At 39.9% G+C, this 20,818-nt stretch overlaps 1 protein-coding gene across 3 annotated transcripts; it reads right to left on the reverse strand.

The window, feature by feature from the left end:
* Window positions 1–62: 62 nt before the first annotated feature.
* On the reverse strand, window positions 63–19,019 carry ZDHHC7 (zDHHC palmitoyltransferase 7). Of its 3 annotated transcripts, none has more exons than XM_090149437.1 (8): window positions 18,858–19,019; window positions 13,692–13,777; window positions 11,720–11,866; window positions 9,145–9,269; window positions 4,260–4,356; window positions 3,708–3,789; window positions 3,316–3,446; window positions 63–2,306 (listed from the first exon to the last, which is right to left on the reverse strand). In XM_090149437.1, exons 3-8 carry the CDS (start codon window positions 11,819–11,821, stop codon window positions 2,130–2,132), a joined length of 714 nt encoding a protein of 237 aa, XP_090005563.1. In that variant the 5' UTR covers window positions 11,822–11,866; window positions 13,692–13,777; window positions 18,858–19,019; the 3' UTR covers window positions 63–2,129. The 3 variants fall into 3 exon arrangements, with proteins under 3 accessions (XP_090005563.1, XP_090005562.1, XP_031470814.1); XM_090149436.1 differs by having other exon boundaries at window positions 11,544–11,866; window positions 18,765–19,019; XM_031614954.2 differs by having other exon boundaries at window positions 11,544–11,866; window positions 18,858–19,018.
* Window positions 19,020–20,818: the final 1,799 nt, after the last annotated feature.

The following is a 20,818-nucleotide window of genomic DNA, read 5'->3' on the forward strand; positions in this document are numbered from 1 at the left end:
ATGCACATACACGTGCAAAACCAAATTATACATATGGGGCAGAAGTTAATCAACTTTAAGACTTCAATTAATTACTTTATTTCTTTCTTTACATTAAAAAATTACAACGTAACAAGGGTTTGAAAAGCCAAGTAAACCTGATTTCACACACGCACACACTTGCTAAGTCACAGAGTTCATCCGTTTGAAGTGATATTTTCTGATTCTCATCAGGATATTTTATTAAACAATATACACATTGAGAGCCTCATGACAAAGCCAGACACATTTTTTTTTTTCCCAGCATTTAAGATGTGCAACTGAATATGCAAAGATTCTCGTGGAACTTCTGCCTTCCCCTTTACTTGTGTGAGATACAGCTTTGTTCAACTGGCTGCAATTTCAATGGCTGTGTCCACCCCTGTGTCCACTCTCCAGACTTACACACCATCTCCCCTAAATAAAGTGAACGTACTACACAGTATTGCACAGTTCTGTTTGCAGGGTCATTGGTAATAAAGGGACCCTTTGCTAAGTTCACTCACACAACAGTATAAAACCTGATGAATCGAGATGCCACAGACAGCTACAAAGAAATGGAGAAGCAGGTGACTGAAGAATGGAAGCATAACTCCTGTGGTAAGTAAACTTACTCACGTAAGATTCTTGAGCACACTGAACTGCTTGAAGTGGGACAGATCATCAGTGCAACTTGCAAGGAAAAGCAAGAACAGGACAATTTTAAGGCAAGTCCCAGAACAGGGAGCAAATTACTTTCTAGGCACGATTTCAAGCTCTGCATCAAGGCTCCTTTTTTATCCTTTGTATCGTCAGTAACTTCTAGAAGAAAGAATAGTTTTAATTTTTCAAGAATCCACTTGCAGTTGAATTTCATTACTGGCAATTTTCATTTCATTACTCGCAGACTTACAAACGTTTCTGAGCACTACTGTTGTTTGTCAGGCCCACATAAAGCAGTTCTAGATCTATACTGTTCTCTTCTCTTGAAACCAATTTTGGATGGAAGATGTTAAAACTGAAATTAATCCCTTTTATTGCAGATTTTTCTACTTTGAAGACATGTTGTACTTGAGAAAGAGGCAAGCTGTGTCAGCACTAAAGGAACCTCCCTCATTCTTCTCATTTCTCTGCTCATGGGACCATTTTGCTCATGGGACCATGAATTAACAGTTTTCCCTCCATGAAAAGTCCAAACAATAAAAAAAAAAGCAGAACAAGACCTTACAAAGACAACTGTTCTCAGTAGATTGATGCCAATCTGCAGTATTTTTCATTTTAACAGTCACTGGCCCCAGTTATACCTGCTCAAAGGACAAGATACAAACTTCAGAACACCTACATACTTAAGTTCCTCTAGAATCAATGCACAAGAATTGAAGATGCATATTTGAGGGCAGAATTCTGCTCTCAGCTGTTAAAAGTGTCATTTACTGAAGACTCAGAACTTACCTAAATGCCACATGAGATTAATACTGCCAAACACAAGACATGCTTCTGTGAGCCTGGGAAGACATTTGGCAGGGGTGTAATAGTGCCTCTGACATGTTATGCTGTCGTGTGCACAAGTCCCTTGAATCACTTGCATATGAGGAATGTGTGTCTGAGGTGGGACACAAAAGTATAGCTCTGTTTAATAGGACAAGCTGAAATATAAATCAAAACTGAACAAACCACTATTCCCTGAAAACTGGATTTAGAAGGCTGGGTCTCATTTGAGATCACCTTTCACCAGAATGCTTCTCTTTATGATTGACAACTGCACTTAAGTATATAATTTTTATAAAAACACACTGGTAATTCCCCAAACATTTATCAAATAAAAAGGGTTTAACAAAAAAAAATACATAATTAATCTCAAAAAATAAATTACAGTAGCATGACAACATTTGGCTTCTTTAGTGTGACCACGTGCTTTTTTCTATGTTATCTTGCCGTTAAGACCATTACAGATCCAGTTTGTGTCTCTGAAAGTTAATGAGATGTCTGTGACGATAAACGTATAAAACTCTGCTTGCTACAAGCAAACGTCTGGTATCAGTTTCACCTGGTCACAGATTATATGTAGACAGCCTTTTCTGGCCCCAAATAAATATTATATAGTATTCTTGCAAGTTCCAGCATAACTAGACTCAAACAGAAAATTCAGGTCCTCCTTTCTTTGATCTCAGTAGGATTTGTCTGATCCTAAATCCTGCAAAAGGATTAATCCACAGGAGTGAAGGCTGACCCCCAAAAACAGATTTCATTCCTTCCCATCGCAGTCTCCGCTCCCACGTTGGCTTTTCACTCTTCAGTCTTTCAATCTCCTGTATGCAAACAGATGTGCAGTGACACACTGTCCAAAGTCTACGAGGAATTACCAAAACTGATGATTTCACATTCTTTTAATTTATAGAGAGCTCGCTGGTGTCTTACTGATATTTATTTAGCACAAACGAAATGAGAAAAGCTGATTCAGGTAGACAGAGAAAGACTTAAAACATACAATATATACAAGACAGGCTGACCTATTTCTACCTTTTCTCCCAGCCCTCCAAACTGAAAGACAAAGATTGGCAGAAAAGCTGATGCTAAAGCTGAAAGATCTGCACACAATATACCTACATCAAATGTTCTTTACTCTTTTAATGGTATCAAGTAATAAGGCTCCCAAGAAGATGTTTGTATTGTAATTACTGAAGCTAGGCTTACTCTCCCAAATGCATTTTGTTTTCTTAATTTCCCACTAATGAAGGCCAGATCTTTACTGCTTTGTTTTGTAACACACAAAGGTCTTTAATACAGGAGTGCTCTTTAAACAGCCCCAGATGAGAAAATTCTAAATAGCCACAATGTTCAAATTCCTTATGTTTCGAGTCAATTATCTGGCATCAAATATCCTCTCAAGGCCTGAAACTGCAAATCACAGGCCAAGGGGATCAAATGTCCAAACTATGGCTATATTTGAACAAAATATATCAAAGTAGAGAAGAAATGTGAAGAATTAAAACAGCTGAGGAAAGCAGTCATTTCTCCTGACATTTCAAGAGTTTCTGAAGGTTAAGAAGTCCAAACTGAAGTCAGAAGTTGTGCAACATGCATAATTGAAAACCTAATTAAAAAATTTATGTCAGAAAAGGAAACAATGCAAGAACATCTGCTAGAAAGCATAAATCAAAGTAGTTTCTCAATTTTATGAGTGAGACTAAAAATTGTGATTCATTTCAGATTTCAGGTTTTGTACAGAATGAGAGTTTTCCCTCATGGAAATCAAACTATGTCTAACCACATCTTTCTAGAAGAATTGTTACTGTATACAAAAGTAGCAATCTTTACCGTTTCATCATTGCATATGGAGTGGATTTGGGTGCCAAACATGACTGCAGTGAAAGTGAGAAACAGAAAACCTTCAAGGCACAAGAAGATCATCAGGATCACAGTTACAGGTGGAGAGAAGTCACTGCATTCTGTGAAAACAACATATTTAGTTATGAAAGAGAATACATCTACAGAGCATGTTCATAGTAAGTTATCTCCTCTTCAATAAACAGCAATAAAAGCTGTTTGATTCTTGAAACATGTCACAATTATAAGGAACTTAACAGGCGTGAGAACATCTTTAAGACCTCACAGAAAAAGGCTAAAATCTCATGTCACACAAGGGATTGAAGTAAGTGGAAGTGATGACTTTTCCTTAGTAACTTAGTGAAAGTTAAGTGTTTGCTTACCAGTCCACTGCCCTCGGACACAGGAGAAAAACTGAAACCCACACAGTATGAGCGCATGAGCTGAAATTAGGGCTATATACATCTGGAAATGAGAGAGAGTGCTTACTTTTGACTGCTGCCAGGTAGTAAACCAGACATTGTTTTCAGCCAGCCTTTACCACTCCACAGCAAATATACTTTCCTATTTCCAATTTTAGTTCAATGCAATGATGTACAAACAAATCCTAATTAAGTTTGAATCTAAAAACACGGGCAACGATGAATGTTTATAAAGATTAGCTCCATCACTCACACTACAATTTCAATATCAAATAATTACTATGTAAAACAGCAAAATTGAGATGACTTAAAATAACAGCACTTTACAAAACTGGTTAAAATGAATATGGACAGAAATACCTGGAGAATAACTTGGATAGGTGGAAAAAAGAACAACAACAAAATCACAAAGTAATTTTGCCCTTAAGCCATTGCTCTCTATAAACACAATCAAAATAGTTACACTGAAGGTAGATTTGTTCTGAAATCATGCTGCTGTTGATTTTCCCTTACCGTAAACAAAACAAAAAATCTCTGATTCTTCTCCCCCACACAGTTATTCACCCAAGGGCAGTGGTGATCCATCTTTCGAATACATCGTTTGCAAATGCTAGGGGAAAGAAAACAAGACTTTAGTTGAGAAAGCAGAGCTTGTACTTTAAAAGAGAAATAGATGTTTTCAGTGGCCAGGAGATGCACCGAAATGGATTTTCTTGATGAACTTTTGAAATATTTGACTTTTTCATTTTTCAGTTCATTTTACATCTGGCCACATAGCACCAAAGGGCTCAATTCTCTTATATCCATGCCCACCTGCAGACAAATACTAACTGTATGGGAGAAACAGAACAGCTGAAAATGTGTTGAACTTCTTCCCTATAGCTTAAGATAGGCACAGACTCAGAGTGTTTCACATTTTCCTGCAAAACATTCAAAATGTTACACATTTTCATTTCAGCAAATATAGAGCTCAATAAGCCTCACAAATTCAGGCACTATTATTCAAAGCACGTGCTTATTTATGCATAATATCTATGAATGCTTCAGCAACAAGGCACAAAATAAAGCCAGATTACTACTAGAGTGGAGAAAGTTGGAAAAAAAGCAGCGTTCCCATGCACAAAGTAATTTTTATATCACTGCATATGGATCACTACAAAACAGTTGAGGATGAAGCAGAACACACTTCCATGATGGTAACAGGAAGGGATCCCAGATCTCACACAGCCCCTCTGAAGTCCTCTTTGCTCTGGGCAACCACGACCCACCCCTACATTCCCACTGCTTCTTGTTTTATCCATGACAACTCCTCTGATGAAAATCACTGGTCAAACTGTGCCATTCTCACACAAGAACACTACCATAAGGAAACACAGCTCAGAAGAAAACAGGTATGATTCATGACAAGATGTTCAGAAGGCTCTTCAAAAGATTCTCCTTGCAGAGCATGAGCCTTTTAGTTCAGCCTTCCATTAATTCTTGAGCCATGTGGGAAAGATGAGCTAATGCTCGTCACCATGACCATGCAAATCTTCTCATGGAATACAGAAAATACACTGCCACTCTAAGAAGACCATTAAGGTGAAGGATTGAGTAAAATTATACCCAGATTCAAATCAAGTCAACCACTTCAAAGGATGGGAAGTGGGCAGGAATCACTTTTGCTCATTCAGTATTTCTCACAAGCCTACTCAGCTCTCCCAAGACATCAGATGCCTGGAACCCCACCTTCATTTCTAATTTAACACCACAATTCAGCAAATGCTTCCAGCCATCAAACTGGCAGCGATGCTGAAAACAGTGGCACAGTTTTCCTCCCACCTCAGCCATTTCTATGCTGTTACTTCCCTGGTCCCAGCACTGACATTCATGCAGCAAGAGTTCGGGGAAATCGCTCCATTCGCTGCAATCTGGGTCATTTCACTGTACAGCTGCACGAACCCTGATGCCTGCATGAGAGGAAGGAGCAGCACGGCAGTAAGAAGCTGCAGACAAAGGAAAGTCCTGTGGAGAAGGACCTGGAGGTCTTGATGGATGAAAAACTTAACATGAGCCAGCAGTGTGCCCTTGCAGCTCGGAAAGCAAATGGTGTCCTGGGCTCCATCAAAAGAGGGGTGGCCAGCAGGGACAGAGAGGTGATTGTTCCCCTCTACTCTGCTCTTGTGAGGCCCCATCTGGAGTACTGCGTCCAGGTCTGGAGCCCCCAGTACAAGAAAGACAGGGAGCTGTTGGAGAGGGTCCAGAGGAGGGCCACAAAGATGATCAGGGGACTGGAGCACCTCCCCTATGAGGACAGGCTGAGGGAGCTGGGCTTGTTCAGCCTGGAGAAAAGAAGGCTGCGGGGTGACCTCATTGCAGCCTTCAGTACCTAAAGGGAGCCTACAGACAGGAGGGGAATCAACTCTTTGAAAGGGTAGATAACTGCAGGATGAGGGGAAATGGTTTTAAGTTGAGGGAGGGGAGATTTAGGTTGGATGTCAGGGGAAATTCTTTACTATAAGAGTGGTGAGGTGCTGGAACAGCTGCCCAGGGAGGTTGTGGATGCCCCGTCCCTGGAGGTGTTCAAGGCCAGATTGGATGGGGCCCTGGGCAGCCTGGTCTAGCATTAGGTGGGATGGTTGGTGGCCCTGCGTTTGGCAGGGGGGTTGGAGATTCATGATCCTTGAGGTCCCTTCCAACCCGGGCCATTCTGTGATTCTGTGAAAGTCTTCTCCAGCCTGCTGAATGCACTCAGGCAATTGCACATGCAATTACAGTTTTGAATGCCAAGGATAACATTCAGAAAGACACAGCTAGTGGCTTAACAGAAATTGACCTGGATAACAGAAATTCACAGAAAAACTGAAGCAACCATCTCAGTGACTTGATTCTGAGTATCAGTTCTCCATGCAGAAATGCAGGCACTCAGAACAGGGTGGAAATAACAACAGCTGTGCTTCTGCAGAAACAATACAGCATTCACTCAGCATAACCTCCTCCTTATGCTGAAAGTGTTAACTGCTCAGTAAAATCTTGGTTTCAAGTGTTTTATGGAGGCCAGATATCCGAGTTGTAAACAGAGATTTCTTGTTTGTTTTCCCATCACTGACAGTATTATGAAATTATTTTTCTTCCTCAAAAGAACTTCAGCAGTGTTGCACAACAATTTTCATAACTACATCATAAGAGTCTATTCTGTTAACAATTTACTACTCAAAATCTGCACTGTGGTTTTGAGTGCAACTGTTTCTCAATAGGAACAGACTTCAATTTGCATTTTCAATTCTCTTTTTATCAGCAAGTTGCCAATTTGACTACTAGACAAGACTATCTTCTTAATATGCTCAGAATGGGTTTGTAAGTCAATTAGAAGCTGGCAGTACAAACTAACTTCGTTGTTTCCTATTTGGAACACTTTTGCAGTAGTAAATTTATGGCAAAGAAGCAGATTCTAGTAGGGGTTTTCCAGCCCATTTACCTGTCCACACAAGATAAATTCAACATTCAGGAAACTGCAAAAAAAACCCCAACCCTTTGTTTTTTACTTATGAAAAGTTAACAAACTACTAGTAGCATGATATGGCTAACACAAAGACAGACAGTTGAACTAGACATCCAACTACTGAGAAAAGCATGACAGCAAGCTCACAAAATACTTCCAGGTTCAACCTTTCCCTTTCAGAATGCAGAACATCTCACAAAGTATCTTACCAAAGCATAGAAAAGTAAAAAAAAATAAAAAAATAAAAAATCACAAGGTCACACAATCATAGAATAATTTGGGTTGGAAGTGACAAATTCTACTAGACCAGCCTGCCCATGTAGAATACTAATTATTCCATCAGCATTGCCTTATCTAGGATCCCAGGCTACTGGAACACCCAACATCTGCAGGAGGTGGACCAGATGTAATCCATCAGCTCCACAGCTTCATCTGAAACCCCCAAGGCTGTTGATCTGCTATTCAAGCAGTGCCTATGCAGAGTCACACAGCTGCATGGGCTCTGGACTCGTCAATTCTCCAGCTTCTTTGTTCATATGTAAAGTTCAACATGAAATGTCTTCATTTTCCAAATTAGAAAATCCTATAGGGATTGAAGACGTGGGAAACACTTTACAGAGATACCTGTAAAGTCTGTAGGAACCAGCCTAAATCTGCCATGAGCAAATTAACAAGATCCAACCTACACTTAGCAGAGCCTCTGGGTATCCCTCTGCTGCATCCCATGAACACAACACAATCTGAACAGATGGCACAAAGCTGTTCTGGCTCCCCATAGGATAACAGTTTATATTCTAGCACAAAAAAGCAGCTGCATTGCTTCCACCCCCAAGCCTACCCAGCTAACAGCACAGCTGTGTTCATGTAATGCTCTGCTGGAGCTAATACTGCTAGCCAGAATCAAACTCATTGCACATGAAGCCATGCCCTGTGTCTGCATCCATGCCACAACTAACCTGAAACAAAGACAAATCAACCAAGAGATAATACTACACAAGGCTATTTATATATGACACTTTTCCCCTCGCATTCCAGATACAAAAACCCACTCACATCTGAGATGAGAGCAAGATTTCAGTGCCAAAGCAGAGTATTTATAATGGAAATAGCTTTCAGCTGTAACTTTCAAAGATATGTGACACACAGTGAGACATTTAGAAACCACACATTTACAGAACATGTAAAGTGTCCTGACAAGACTTCTGGTCTTTTGAAGGCTACTCGCTCAGAAACTTAATATGCCACATAATTCAATACATACACTCTTCACTCCTAGAAGGAGACACCAGAAACATTTACATATTTATGTGAGCCCTAATTATGCAGGCATATCTATTTTTCAACTTGCACAGTAAGTATCAGAAATGCACATTTATACTGTCTGAAAATTCAGAAGACTGAGCATTGATCAACAACATGCATATTTACTATTCCATGCATAGCCCTCTAAGTTCAAATTACCATCACTTTGAACGTAATTAAAATGAATCTTCAACAAACAGAAACACATTTAAATGACTATTCATGAAACTTTGAGAAAATAAGGAACCAATTTAGATATAATTTCAAGTGAAGCACTACAACATCTATCAGTATTTTCTCGATTTAAGATTGAAGGAGTCACTTATTTCATTAGTTTCTCTCTGAAAAATTCCTTGAGATTCTTGCCTTTGCCCCCCATTACTAATGTGTGGCACAATAATTAGAATGATGCAAAGGAAAACAGATTTTAACAACATCTCTTGCTTCCTTCCCCTCATCCACCCTCATGCTATAGTATAAGACATTCTGCAATGTATAAATCTCTGAAAACTTTACTGAATATCAAAAACACCTGTGGGGAAAAATTGATGTATAAATCAGGAAGACACACCATGAATAACTGCTTTAAAAAAAAAACAACAAACCAGGGCATACCTGCAATGATGTGCACGTTCAGGTTTGATACTACAGCACTTCGGACACTTGTAGATCACTTCTCCTGGTTTTAGTTGCAAATTATCCATGTACTCTTTAGTGGCATTTCCTTTGGGTACAGCCCCCTGAAATCATTTCAATTAAAACAGAAAAAGCTGCTTAAATGGTATGAAGGTGTTTAATAATACATTTTATAGGCTCCATACCAGTAATCTCAGGATAATTGCTGAAATAAGTTCATTTACTTGAAGTTAATCTGCCATAAGCCAGAACTACTTCAAATGTGCAAGCTACCAATGCATGACCTCAAGATCTATTTCATTTCAGCAAGAAACAGCTATAGCCAAGTATTAGCACACTTCTGCCAGAATCTGTTGTTGCTTAAATAGAATGATGAGGAAGACACAGTGTTACATGCAGATGTGGGCACTACAGGTACAATATTTGCTTACAAGTTACTCCAAGTTTAGCACTAAAAAGAAATATGCTTTCACATAAATGTGACATTCTACTGTTAGGCCAAACCAGCCACAAAAGCCATAAACTCAGCAACTACTTGAAAGATTTTATTTCAACTCTCCAGTTCTGAGCTTTTGCTACCCATTCCATGTAAACAAGTTTTTAAGAACCACATCTTTTTTCCCTTTACACCCAAGCTTTTAGCTTGCACACCTCCAGTATAACCACCACCATTTTGTACCCAGCATTTCCTTCTGTCTGTTGCTACTGTGAAAGATCTTCATGGCAGACAGCTGAAAGAACCAATTCAGAGGAACAACAAACCACCAGGAAAAGAAATCATGTTTTAATTGATTAGTTTTTCAAATTGTTCATCAAAATGCTCCACTAGCAGCTGTTCTGATACAAAGTGATGAGCAGTGAGGAATTGGCAGGATTGCTTCTTCCAGTAGAAGTATCAGAGGCAATGGATAACAATCTTGCATTTATACTGTTTGAGAGACAGTTCAAGTCCTGCCCGAGATAAACCCTGCAGCACAACAAAGCTCTTTGGCTAAATGGTGCTTTAAACTTGAGCCAGCTGGTCTTTGAAGAGGCACAAACTGGGAGAGAGCTTCTTAAAGACCATCCTTCATTGCTGAAGTGTTTTTTTGCAATATATTATATATACCTTAAACATTCACATTTAACTTATGATAGTACTTTACTGTAGAAATGGAGAACTATCTCAAAGACAGACGTAACTCCTGAATGCATGAATTTATCTTGTTCCAGGTGAATATATACTTATAAAACATCTCACAAGATCACCTACTCATCTGTCCCTAAGCACAGCATCTTCAGATCATTCCCTTCGCATTCTGATGATAAAAAACACTCTACTTATATATTTTCTACCCTCAGACTGTTGCTAACTCCTTACAATTTAAAAAAAAAATACAGCTATGACAGTATGTTGTAATTCACAGAAGTTTAGAGGTGATATATTCCTATTTCCTTCAATCTTAGTTTCTATCACATAGTCATGTCTTCTATGCTAAGAGAGGAGAGGAGTGAATAAAAAAGAGTAGTGATTCATCTCTGTTGCAGTGGTGTTTTATCCATAAAGAGCAACACAGGTCTAGAAAGAGACACAGTTTTACCAGTGCATATTTTGAAGTAACCTACCCTTAAACTTTCTTAACTGTCAGCCTGCAGAAGTCATAACATTTTAATCAACTATTCCATAAACTGTTTCAAAATCCTAGAGAAAATAATTTTCCCTCCCCTCATCCTTCTTCCAACAGATTTATTTCCTAGAAGTAACAGATCTAAGTACAAAATAAACAATTTAATCTCTTGAATTCCTAAATTAAAAGTCCTAAAAGTGAATAGTTTTAGGACCTCTCACAGCTATTGTCACAACAGCAGGGCAGTTAAACTCACACTTTCCTTCCACCGACTCTAAATATCTACAAGAGGTAATGCATGAATGATGTAGTACAGCGAGTATGTGACTGAGATTTTTCAGCATGTCTACCTCTGAACTTCCTCCACTTGCCATGAACGGAAGACGTATTTCAACTGGTACAATAGGATGTAACTACACCTTTTTATAAAGCTTTGAAAATAAATCTAGAGGAAAAAAAAGGAGGGGGGGGGGAAGCCTGAAGATTTACCAGCTTCTTCACAATGGGTTAATATTTAACAAATGAACTGTACTTCTCATGAGCCTAACTCTGCCTTATAATGTATTTTATATTGCCTGCTCCTCAAGTCAAAGCTTATTTGTGGTTTCATTCACATAAAAACAGGCAAAGTGTAGGCACAGTCCCTCTAACTTGAGGAGTTTGGGTCTAACACTATTTTCCCCAGTAAGAGGGAACAAATACCACATTCCTCTGCTGCTGATGAGTGATATGAAAGAATACTCCAACACCAAGGAGCAATTGCATACTTACTGGATCGGTTAGCATGGTTCTCAGATGTGATGACAAAGCTAGCACTGCCAAGCAGTTAAAGAGAACACCGTTGATCACAGAGTACCAAAAGTCTTTGGAAGGCAGCAGCATGACAAAAGTCACTACGAAGTCTGCATAGACAACCAGAAGCCATGTCATTATAGCACAGACCATACCACAGCCATCTCTGATGAACCAAACCCTCTCTGCCATGTCGGCCTCTGAGGAAGAGGAATCATAGCTGTCATTTTCAGCAAGAAGTGGGTGGTGCTCAACATCACGGAATCTGTGCCCCGATGACTGCATGGTTCTCCGGACTTGCCCTGAAAGAAGCAAAGATATCATTATTACACATGAGGAAACCAGAAACATGGGTGCTCTCCTTTTCCATTTCTGTAGAATAAAACACATTCAGCTTCAAAACAATGAATGGGATTGCATGATCAAAACTTAACAGTTCTATGACTGCATAAAGATGAAATGTTTCTGTTAGACACTAACTTACAAAGCTTCAGCAATAACTTTGTAAGCTATTTCATTAGTGTTCCAATTCCATAACTTATTTTTATCATGTTAATTTGACGCTTGATAAATGATTCCAGAACAACCTTAATTCCACCTTGTTATGCCTGTAAACTTCTCATCTTTTGTTATAAATGTAACCTCTTTCTTTTAGCCCTAATTATTCCAAATGGCAAACTCTTCATCAGATTACAGTTTATGTCTCTCAGAAAATTACAAACTATGACATTTGCCTTTAGAGTTTTTGTACTGCTTCATAACTTCAGAGAAAAGTAGAATAGAAATACCAGTGCTCCAGAACATTGTTAACAAAAAGCAGAGCAAGTTCGAAAGCAACTAAATTTGTTGACAGAAGTGCAATTGTATTTCAAATTTAAAAAACCAACAAGAAAACACCCACAAAAGCATAACCACAAAACAGTGCTACAAAAAAAGAAGATTGGATAACTGAGAGAAACATCTCAGATCAGACCAGACCTAAGGGAAACAAATGGCAGTGGCTAAATTAGCACAGCAACGGATTGCATGAACCAGATTTTCCAAAGAACACATTCATTAATTTAATTTCATCAAAATGCTTTTAAAGCTTTGTTGTTGTTCCAACGTGAAACAAAAACAAGACTCAAAAACTGTATCAGATGTCATGAAAACAGTTATTTTTCAAACATCTTTAGCCAGCAAAGACACACAATGGCAGCACAGAAGTGCTGTCAACAACCAGAGACAAATTAAAGCTTAAACATTTTGGGCTCTTACCTTGAAGTATACTGTGTTCCAAAAATTATATTGATTCATGCTATTAAAGCCCATATCAAAGAGAGCTGTGAAAGCATTATATTGATTGTTGACAGCTATGAAGAAGTCTCAGGTTTTTCTCTGTAATAAAGGTAGTCTATATGAGACTTCATGTTATATCCCAAGGCTCTGAATATAGCCTCAAAGGGTCAAACCAACCAGCACCAAGTGAAAAGCCTCACACTGGAGACAGTTTTCAAGTGAAGCTCTATGTTTTTAGAACCTTCAAAAATCTCACTATCAGAAATCTTGAATGATAAACACATTCTGCTTAACAAATCCTTCTGGCCCTGAAGCTTTAATGGTTAGAAGTAGGCAGGAATCAACTTAAAGACTAAAAATGAAAGCAAGTATATGCAGATTACAGTGCAGAGATTCCAAAGTAACATTTAAAATAGGTGCTCCTCCAAGATCTCTTCGCTGCATAGATGTTTCCAACTATTTCAATGAAGCAAAACAATCAAGCTTCCAGTTCTGAAGCTTCAAACAGAACATAAATTTGGAATTCTATCCAGAGAGGGTGCAGTATCTCAGCAGTAGAAACATGCAATTATTTTTCAATCAAGGCAAGTTTTCAGCAGCTCAGGCCAACAAGTTATCAGCACAAATCAGGACGTCAAGATTCTGAAAAGAAATAAGTCAGTACCTGCACACCCCCTGACAAATGTGAATTTTAGATTAATTCTGCAAACACCTACTCCAGCACGCAAACAGAATGATATGAAATTGCTATATTCAATTTGTTTAATTGTTTAAAAGACACCCAAGACATTTTTAACACAACAGGAAAAATCAAAATTAAAAAAGAAAAAAAAAAATAAAATCACATACCTCACAATTGTTTTGTATGTTATTCTGACATCATGTCCTTCCTTTGGGCTACACTAGGATACTCACATAGTCATATCCAATGAAATCTGAAAAGACATCATCACAAAACTGATTAGTAAAGCACTTTTGCTTTACCAGGAAAATGTTAAGTAGAAACAATGTACTACCATAAGAGTATTCTGGATATAATTTCAGCAAGCAAGCTTCTGACCAGAGGGGATAAAAGCCTTTTAGACTTCTTAAGTTATCATAAAAATCATTCTAAAAACCTCTAAACACTGTTCCAATTAACACTGCATCCATCTTGTTATTTATTTATTTATTTATTTAAGATCACAAACTAAAGTAGCCAAAAAGTTTGGGTTTCCTATTTGCTGTTCCTCTATGAATAGGAGATAAAGTATGCAAAACCAAACCAAAAAAAAAAAAACAACTTGACTCGATGGACTTCATTGCTTAGAGCAAGGTTTTTGGTAACAAGCATGCCTACCATTACTTCTGTAATTCTAACATAAGCTAGGAGCAAATGTTTTAAAACTAATTATTAATCCAAAGAGGGACAATTTAAAATAAAGAAGCTACTCTTTCCAGAATCTGTACATAAAAGAAAATGCTCCACAATTATGTCAATGGAAATAAGCACTTAAAAAGTTCTGAAATTTCAAATACAGGTAAATTGTTGTTATATTATTAAAATGTACAAGTCAGTGTAAGAACTCAAACGCTAGCATGAGCTGTTCTAACCACATCTGATTTCACAATACAACTTTAATCACGCTCCTTCCTTTTCACTAGGATGTAACACTCAAGCTGAAGACAGACTGTGTGAAGCAAGAGCACTTCTTTTAAACAGCCTAGAAGTCTACCATTTTCATAATGAATGGGAACACATTTTATTTAGAAAATCAGGTACTTCAAAGCTTGAAAAGTGTCAACAGTTCCATTCTGGAAATGCCTTCCAGTACCTGAAGGGAGCATATAACAGGAAGGGGAATGGCTGTTTATGAGGGTGGGTAGTGATAGGACAAGGGGGAATGGTTTTAAACTGAAACAGGGGAGGTTTAGGTTGGATATTAGGAGGAAGTTTTTCAGCCAGAGGGTGGTGAGGCATTGGAACAGGTTGCCCAAGGAGGCTGTGGATGCCCCATCCCTGGAGGGGTTCAAGGCCAGGCTGGATGTGGCTCTGGGCAGCCTGGTCTGCTGGTTGGCGATCCTGCACATAGCAGGGGGTTGGAACTAGATGATCATTGTGGTCCTTTTCAACCCAGGCCATTCTATGAATTACCACATGGCATTTAGAGCATGGGAAGTTATACCAAGACAGACTTCCCCTGGAAACGAGAAGACTCACGTCTTATTTAAACAACATTGTATCATCTATAGAAGCCTAAAAGGTAATGAATATTCTTCTTAATGCACGTATAACTGAGCAAAGCTACTGAATTCTGTTTTGCTTTATGAATAACCTTTTATACTCTTGTTAAACAAGGTTTCACAATGTTGTGAAAACTAGGATCATTAAGTTGTCACTGACGTGGCATTTTGAGAAAGTGAAGTAGAAGCTCACAAAGCAAAGAAAGGCTGAGTACATCACGTTAATTTGCAGCATCACCCACCCATTCCCTGAGTTGAAGACAACAAGCAATAGAAGAAGACATGATAAGCCTCTGCAGGTAAAATATTGAAGTCAGAGGAATCATTTGAAATTATTAACAGAGAACTCAATGACAAGACAGGGACATGATTTGTTTGGTCAGTTCCCTAACCCTCACTGCAGCTGTGTGTGATATGTCAGTGTTCCTTGCAGCATCTCCTGTTCTTGCTTTACATGGAAGTGCCATCACAGTTCAGCTTTTGCAAGAATAAAAGACACAGTCGTTCTGATGTGACTCCTCCCTCCCTGGCCATTTTTTGCTACTCCTCTATAGCTGCCTACCCCATTACTCCCTCTCTTGGTTCCTTCAGGGGAATAAGGATCAACGTTTGAAAAGCACTGACACTTTATCAAGTGCCATGCATCCCCACCAAGACACTCACAGCTTTCCTATAGGTGGCTGATTTATTCACTGCACTGTGCGTCCCCCATCAACTGTGTTTGTCCCCCATTACACTGTGTCTCTGCTAAACAGCTGAAGTACAAACATCCAGGACAAAGCAAAATGCTTTAAACCTAATATTTTCAAATAATAGTTTTTAATTTGGCCTTTTTCATATATCTGGCACTGGAAGATAACATTGGAACATTCAACATTTCATGCAAAACCTAATCTCTTTACATGAGTGATTATATTAAATTTAATCTAACGCAGTTCCACTGTCAGGTGTTATTTGAAATTCTCAGGTTAAGTATGTCTTATCTGACCTACATCTCATTGTTAGCTAAATGCAGGCACAAACAGCAGGCACTTTATTGGAATAAAAGGGTATTAAGAAGTGACAAGCAGGCTGCTTAGAAAGTATTGGGAAATACGAAGAAAAACTGAAGTTATGTTAAAAAGTCAAAACCAGTGGATAAAAGGTCTTGTAAAATGACTGTGCTTGAAATGCTTGCAATGTTCCAGTGGGGCTAAAGAAGAGCCACCGCAACAGCAAATCTCCTATCTTTAGGTTTACTGGAATAAGGTTACCATGGGCTTCAGAAAGATGAATGATACTGTACTGCTATTACATTAGGAAGCCCCTCAGCTGTCCAAGAAATAAGAAAAAAAGGCATTTTGAAGTCAAGTCCAGTCCTTTTTTTTTTTTTTCAAGAAGAAAATTCTTTATCGGTCTAGAAATAAAAAAAAAAACCCTTTTCTCACTGATATACAGATAAGAATTGATATGCAGGTCTAAAATCCATCAGCTGTCAAAACCCAAATGTGGTCACTTTATAGCTGCACAGTGGACAGCTCTTTAGATTCCTCCTATTTCAGTGACAATGCAGTAAAGAGAACTCTTTTCCTTCAGCTTTGCTGACTAAATACTGGTAAGTCAGAAGTTGTAGGGATGCTATCAGGTATCACACACTTACATAAGCGGTGCTTACATAGGATCGATTCAAACCCTGCATAGAAAACACAGTATTGGTGGCAAATCAAAATCACAGAATGGCAGTTTAAACATTAACTTCAAAAACTGCAAAATTTAAAAGCACACCAAATGGGCAAACCTACTACTGTGCCCATTATCACAGGCAATTTGGATTATTTGTTGCTGATAGATATCCACCAGATAACAACTAAACATACCCATGCCTAATCTGGGTGACTAGCTTTTCATTGCAGATGCATGCAATCCAAACTAAAAAGCTATTTAATAAGTAAACTATGGCTTGTTTCGACTTCTCTCAGTGACTGAACCAGCAAACAACCTCAGAGCAAACAAATTAAAATTGCTCCAGTAACTCCATCAAGCAGTAACTGTATGGAAAACACCTTGCTCAGCCCAAGCAACAGTCCTACTACGTATCAACTCTGAATCAGTCCAACAACCATCAATAACAACCCCAATTCTGTCCCATCCCCTCAGAGACAACGCTGACCATCTCTCTAAAATCCTTCTTTTACATGCTTTATACCATATTTGTCTAATGAATGTCTCATTTAAGCTTTGCTGCCCTTTTTTGTACTAAACAATATATCCTCTACTATGAGCATACATGACAATTTACAGTGGAAACATATAACAAATGTGATGCTGTCTGCATGCACAGCTGGCAGCAAATTCAAGAGATGATCTTCATTAAATATGTATTTAACGGTGAAGTTTAAAGCCACTTCTCCTTATGTCAGTCTTATACAGCAAGCAGAAGGACACAAAAAAAACAGTGGAAGTTTCCGTTTTCAGCTCTGAAAAGGCAATGTGCTTCTCAGAAATAAAAGGGGAACACAGAAGCAATAAAAGCACATGTATGGATGTTTTACTGGGAAGCCTATCATCTAATTACTCATCTCTTTACAAACGTCCCCAAAACCCAGAAATTTGAATTCTGGGCAACACAAAATACAAGAAAAATCCTGGAAGCCTTCAGAACACGCATCTATATGATGAATTAAAGACCTTTGCTCATTAGCAATAAATTTGATTAGAGCTGCAATATTAAGTCACTTTTCCACGTGCACCAAAACTCTGAGTAACATCTGAGACGCTCAGTAAGGTATCTTTTTTTTGAGAACAGCTTTTTTCCTCTATAGATGTGGAAGAGGAAGAGAATACATTTCACAAGACGTAAGTGCTCAGCAAAGAAATACAGTAACCAATCTACCACGAGTTCACTGGCCTAAAAGAGCAAGGACAAAACACTTCTAAACTCAAGAACAACCCCTGTCCTTTACCCAAGGACGGACACGAGCACAATTTACATGAGTAATGGCCAACCTTTATAGCTCACCTACTTTGGAACAGGGCCACAAACTCACATTGAGATTAGACTCTAGAAAGCTTAAACAACTACCAGCATTGTTGCGTGGAAGCTGGAAGCTTTGCTCTTTTGTCAATGACAAACGGATGTCACTTTCTACTCGAGAGCACAATTTTTTTGTTGCAACCTTTGCATTTGTCACATTATGCAATACCCTTACATTCATGTGAAGACAGTTTGCACATCACCATCGCTGACTGCACTGCAATCTCAGGCTAGCAATACAGTTTCCCACCAGTTATGTTCCTATTCACATGCGATTTTCCCTTTGAGGTTCCAAGTAATGTCACAGATCAAAGCTGAAATATTCCCACTGGCAATTATCAGTACGGATTAAGAGTGTTAAAGCCTTTTTTTTTTTTTCCATATCAGGTAAAAACAAACTGTTCTCACTGTTCTTTGGCCTTTCAACCACTGCAGCATGCAAACCATTTGCTTCCCTAAAGTCCTATGCTCTCATCAAAGGCATAAATAGGAAATTCGCGAGGAAAATACAGCACAAAATGTATTATTTTAGAGCAAAAGGAAGGGGATTTTAAAGAGAGATAGAAATCGCTATCAGTTTTTTAGCCCCAAGGAGCTCATTGAATCCAACCCAATTATGCCTTCGCAGCGTAACTGAGCATCAGACCCCTCCCGAAGCTCTCAGGACTCCCAGCTCTCGCTCTCACCCCGCCTGCGTCCACCTCCCGAGCCCGTTTGGTACCCTGACGGGAACCGGTTCCCCGACGGCTGAAGAAGCAGAGCACCGGGGATGCGTTTACCTCAGGGCGGCGGCCCCGCTGCCCTCAGAGCCGTGATTGGCGCCGTGCCGGCGGCGCGTTGGGCCGAGCCGGGGCCGAGCGCCCCCCCGCCGGGCCGCCGCAGGCGCCACCGTGCCCCTCCGCCGTGCGCTCCGCGGAGCTCAGCGCTCCCGGAAGTGGGCAGGGTAGCGCCGCAGGAGGCGGAAGTCGAGAGCCCGTTACTGCGCAGGCGCGGCGGCAGGCAGGGCTCGCCGCTTGGATCAATGCGCATGCGCTCAGGGAGGAGTGGGCGTGTTGAGTGCAGCGCGCATGCGCACAGCGCAAGGCGGGTCGTCCTTGGCGTCGGCTGTGGGATGGGCGGGTAGTGCGCATGTGTCGGTGATGGAGCTCCCGAGGGAGCGGTGGGCTGCCTGATGGGCAGGGCGAGCTGCGCTTCGTCCAGCTGTTGAAACGAGACGTTTTCTTTCCCAATGTGTGAAAAAAGAGTTGTCTGTGGCTGAAAACGATATCTCTGAAACGATATCTCTGTGGTATCGATGGTTGCAGAGTGAAGACGCACAAGGCGGCTCAGGGAGAAGCCTGAGCTGCTGTGTCCCCATGGCCCTGAGACACCTGGGCACAGCCCTGCCACAGCCTGCCAGCCTAGCAGTGCCTCCCCAGCCCCGGGCAGCTGGGCTAGGAGTGTTTCTGTGAGCACATCCTCTGCCCCTCTGAAACCCTTGAAACCCCTTTGGAATCTGCCCCTGAAAATGAGGTACAAAGCAGCTAGCCTAGCAGTGTGTGAGACGAGGCAGTATTTAAAGCACATTAAGAAAAAGCCTAAGGGTGGCATTGTGACAGCTCAAACACACTTTTCCATCTTATTTTTCTTGTAGCATGAACACCATCTAGTGGGACATGGGCAGCAAGTGCTGATACGTGCAATATAATACAGCTGTCTGCGTGTCTGTGCATGTTTCTATGCTTCTTTTCTTCCATTTCCTTCTCCTTCTGCACCAAAATATTGCAGACTTCAGAAAAACTTGCTTTTGTATATAATCTTCTATTTCCCAGCAGATGGATTTCAGGGTGGAACTGTTTATCCCCAACGCTGCTATTCAAATGACAGCACACAGAATCACAGAAACACCAAGGTTGGAAAAGACCTACAAGATCATTCAGTCCAACCATCCACCTATAGTTCTCACTAAACCATATCCCTCAACACAAAATCCAAATGTTCCTTGAATACCTCCAGGATCTTTGACTCCACCACCCCCCTGGGCAGCCCATTCCAGTGCCTAAACACAAACATCTGTGCATAAAAAATCATAGAAGGTGATCTCTCTAACACTTGGTTTTCTCTCCATGTCATCCTAATGCAGTGGAAATGTTGCAACCCATATCAGTGGAACTGATATTTCATAATTTGCCACTGCAGTGTAACTGCACTTGTCCACTGGATGGTGCATCACTTGTTTCTGCAGCAGGAGAGCATCTTAAAACGTGTTGGAGTCATACTGACCTTGGCAAGCAGTGTGCATCTCTCCATATGTGAAAATAGAGGGAGAAATTATATAGACAAGGCAGTTGTTTAGCAACTAAAAGAAAAATAATTACATATATTGTCATGTGACATAAATACAGGCTGAAAATAGGATGTTTTCTCCCAGACCAGAGACTTCTCAAAGTTCAGGTCTTGCTTTACACATGTGGGTTTTGCTGGTATTGGTGGTTGTAGTCCTGAAAATCTAGATTCATTTGCAGCTCTTAGAGGATTAGAGACCATTAACTTTTTTTTTTTTTTTTTCTTGTCAGCTTTGATTTCTGTTCAAGACAGCTTGGATAGGGCAAGGCAGCAAATCAGTCTGAAATTCACCTTGTTTCCTTCTCTGTATTTTTAGCACTGTGCAGGTTTCTCATTTCCTCCTGAACTCAAAACCAAACAAATCATTTGCACGTTTTACTTCCCACGTTTTTGCTAAGTGTGTGGAGCAGGGCTT

This window comes from Phasianus colchicus, chromosome 13 (assembly GCF_987193195.1).
Source record: "Phasianus colchicus chromosome 13, bPhaCol1.hap1.1, whole genome shotgun sequence".
NCBI classification, from domain to species: Eukaryota; Metazoa; Chordata; class Aves; order Galliformes; family Phasianidae; genus Phasianus; species Phasianus colchicus.

What these genes read in the sequence shown, in the direction of transcription:
- ZDHHC7 (XM_090149436.1), bottom strand. Translation starts at nt 11,849, where the DNA reads ATGCAGTCATCGGGGCACAGATTCCGTGATGTTGAGCACCACCCACTT. An exon ending in GAACCATGCTAACCGATCCA is followed by an intron (nt 9,270 to 11,543) that starts GTAAGTATGCAA and finishes AAATGATTTCAG; the next exon opens with GGGGCTGTACCCAAAGGAAA. An exon ending in TGTCCGAGGGCAGTGGACTG is followed by an intron (nt 3,447 to 3,707) that starts GTAAGCAAACAC and finishes TTGTTTTCACAG; the next exon opens with AATGCAGTGACTTCTCTCCA.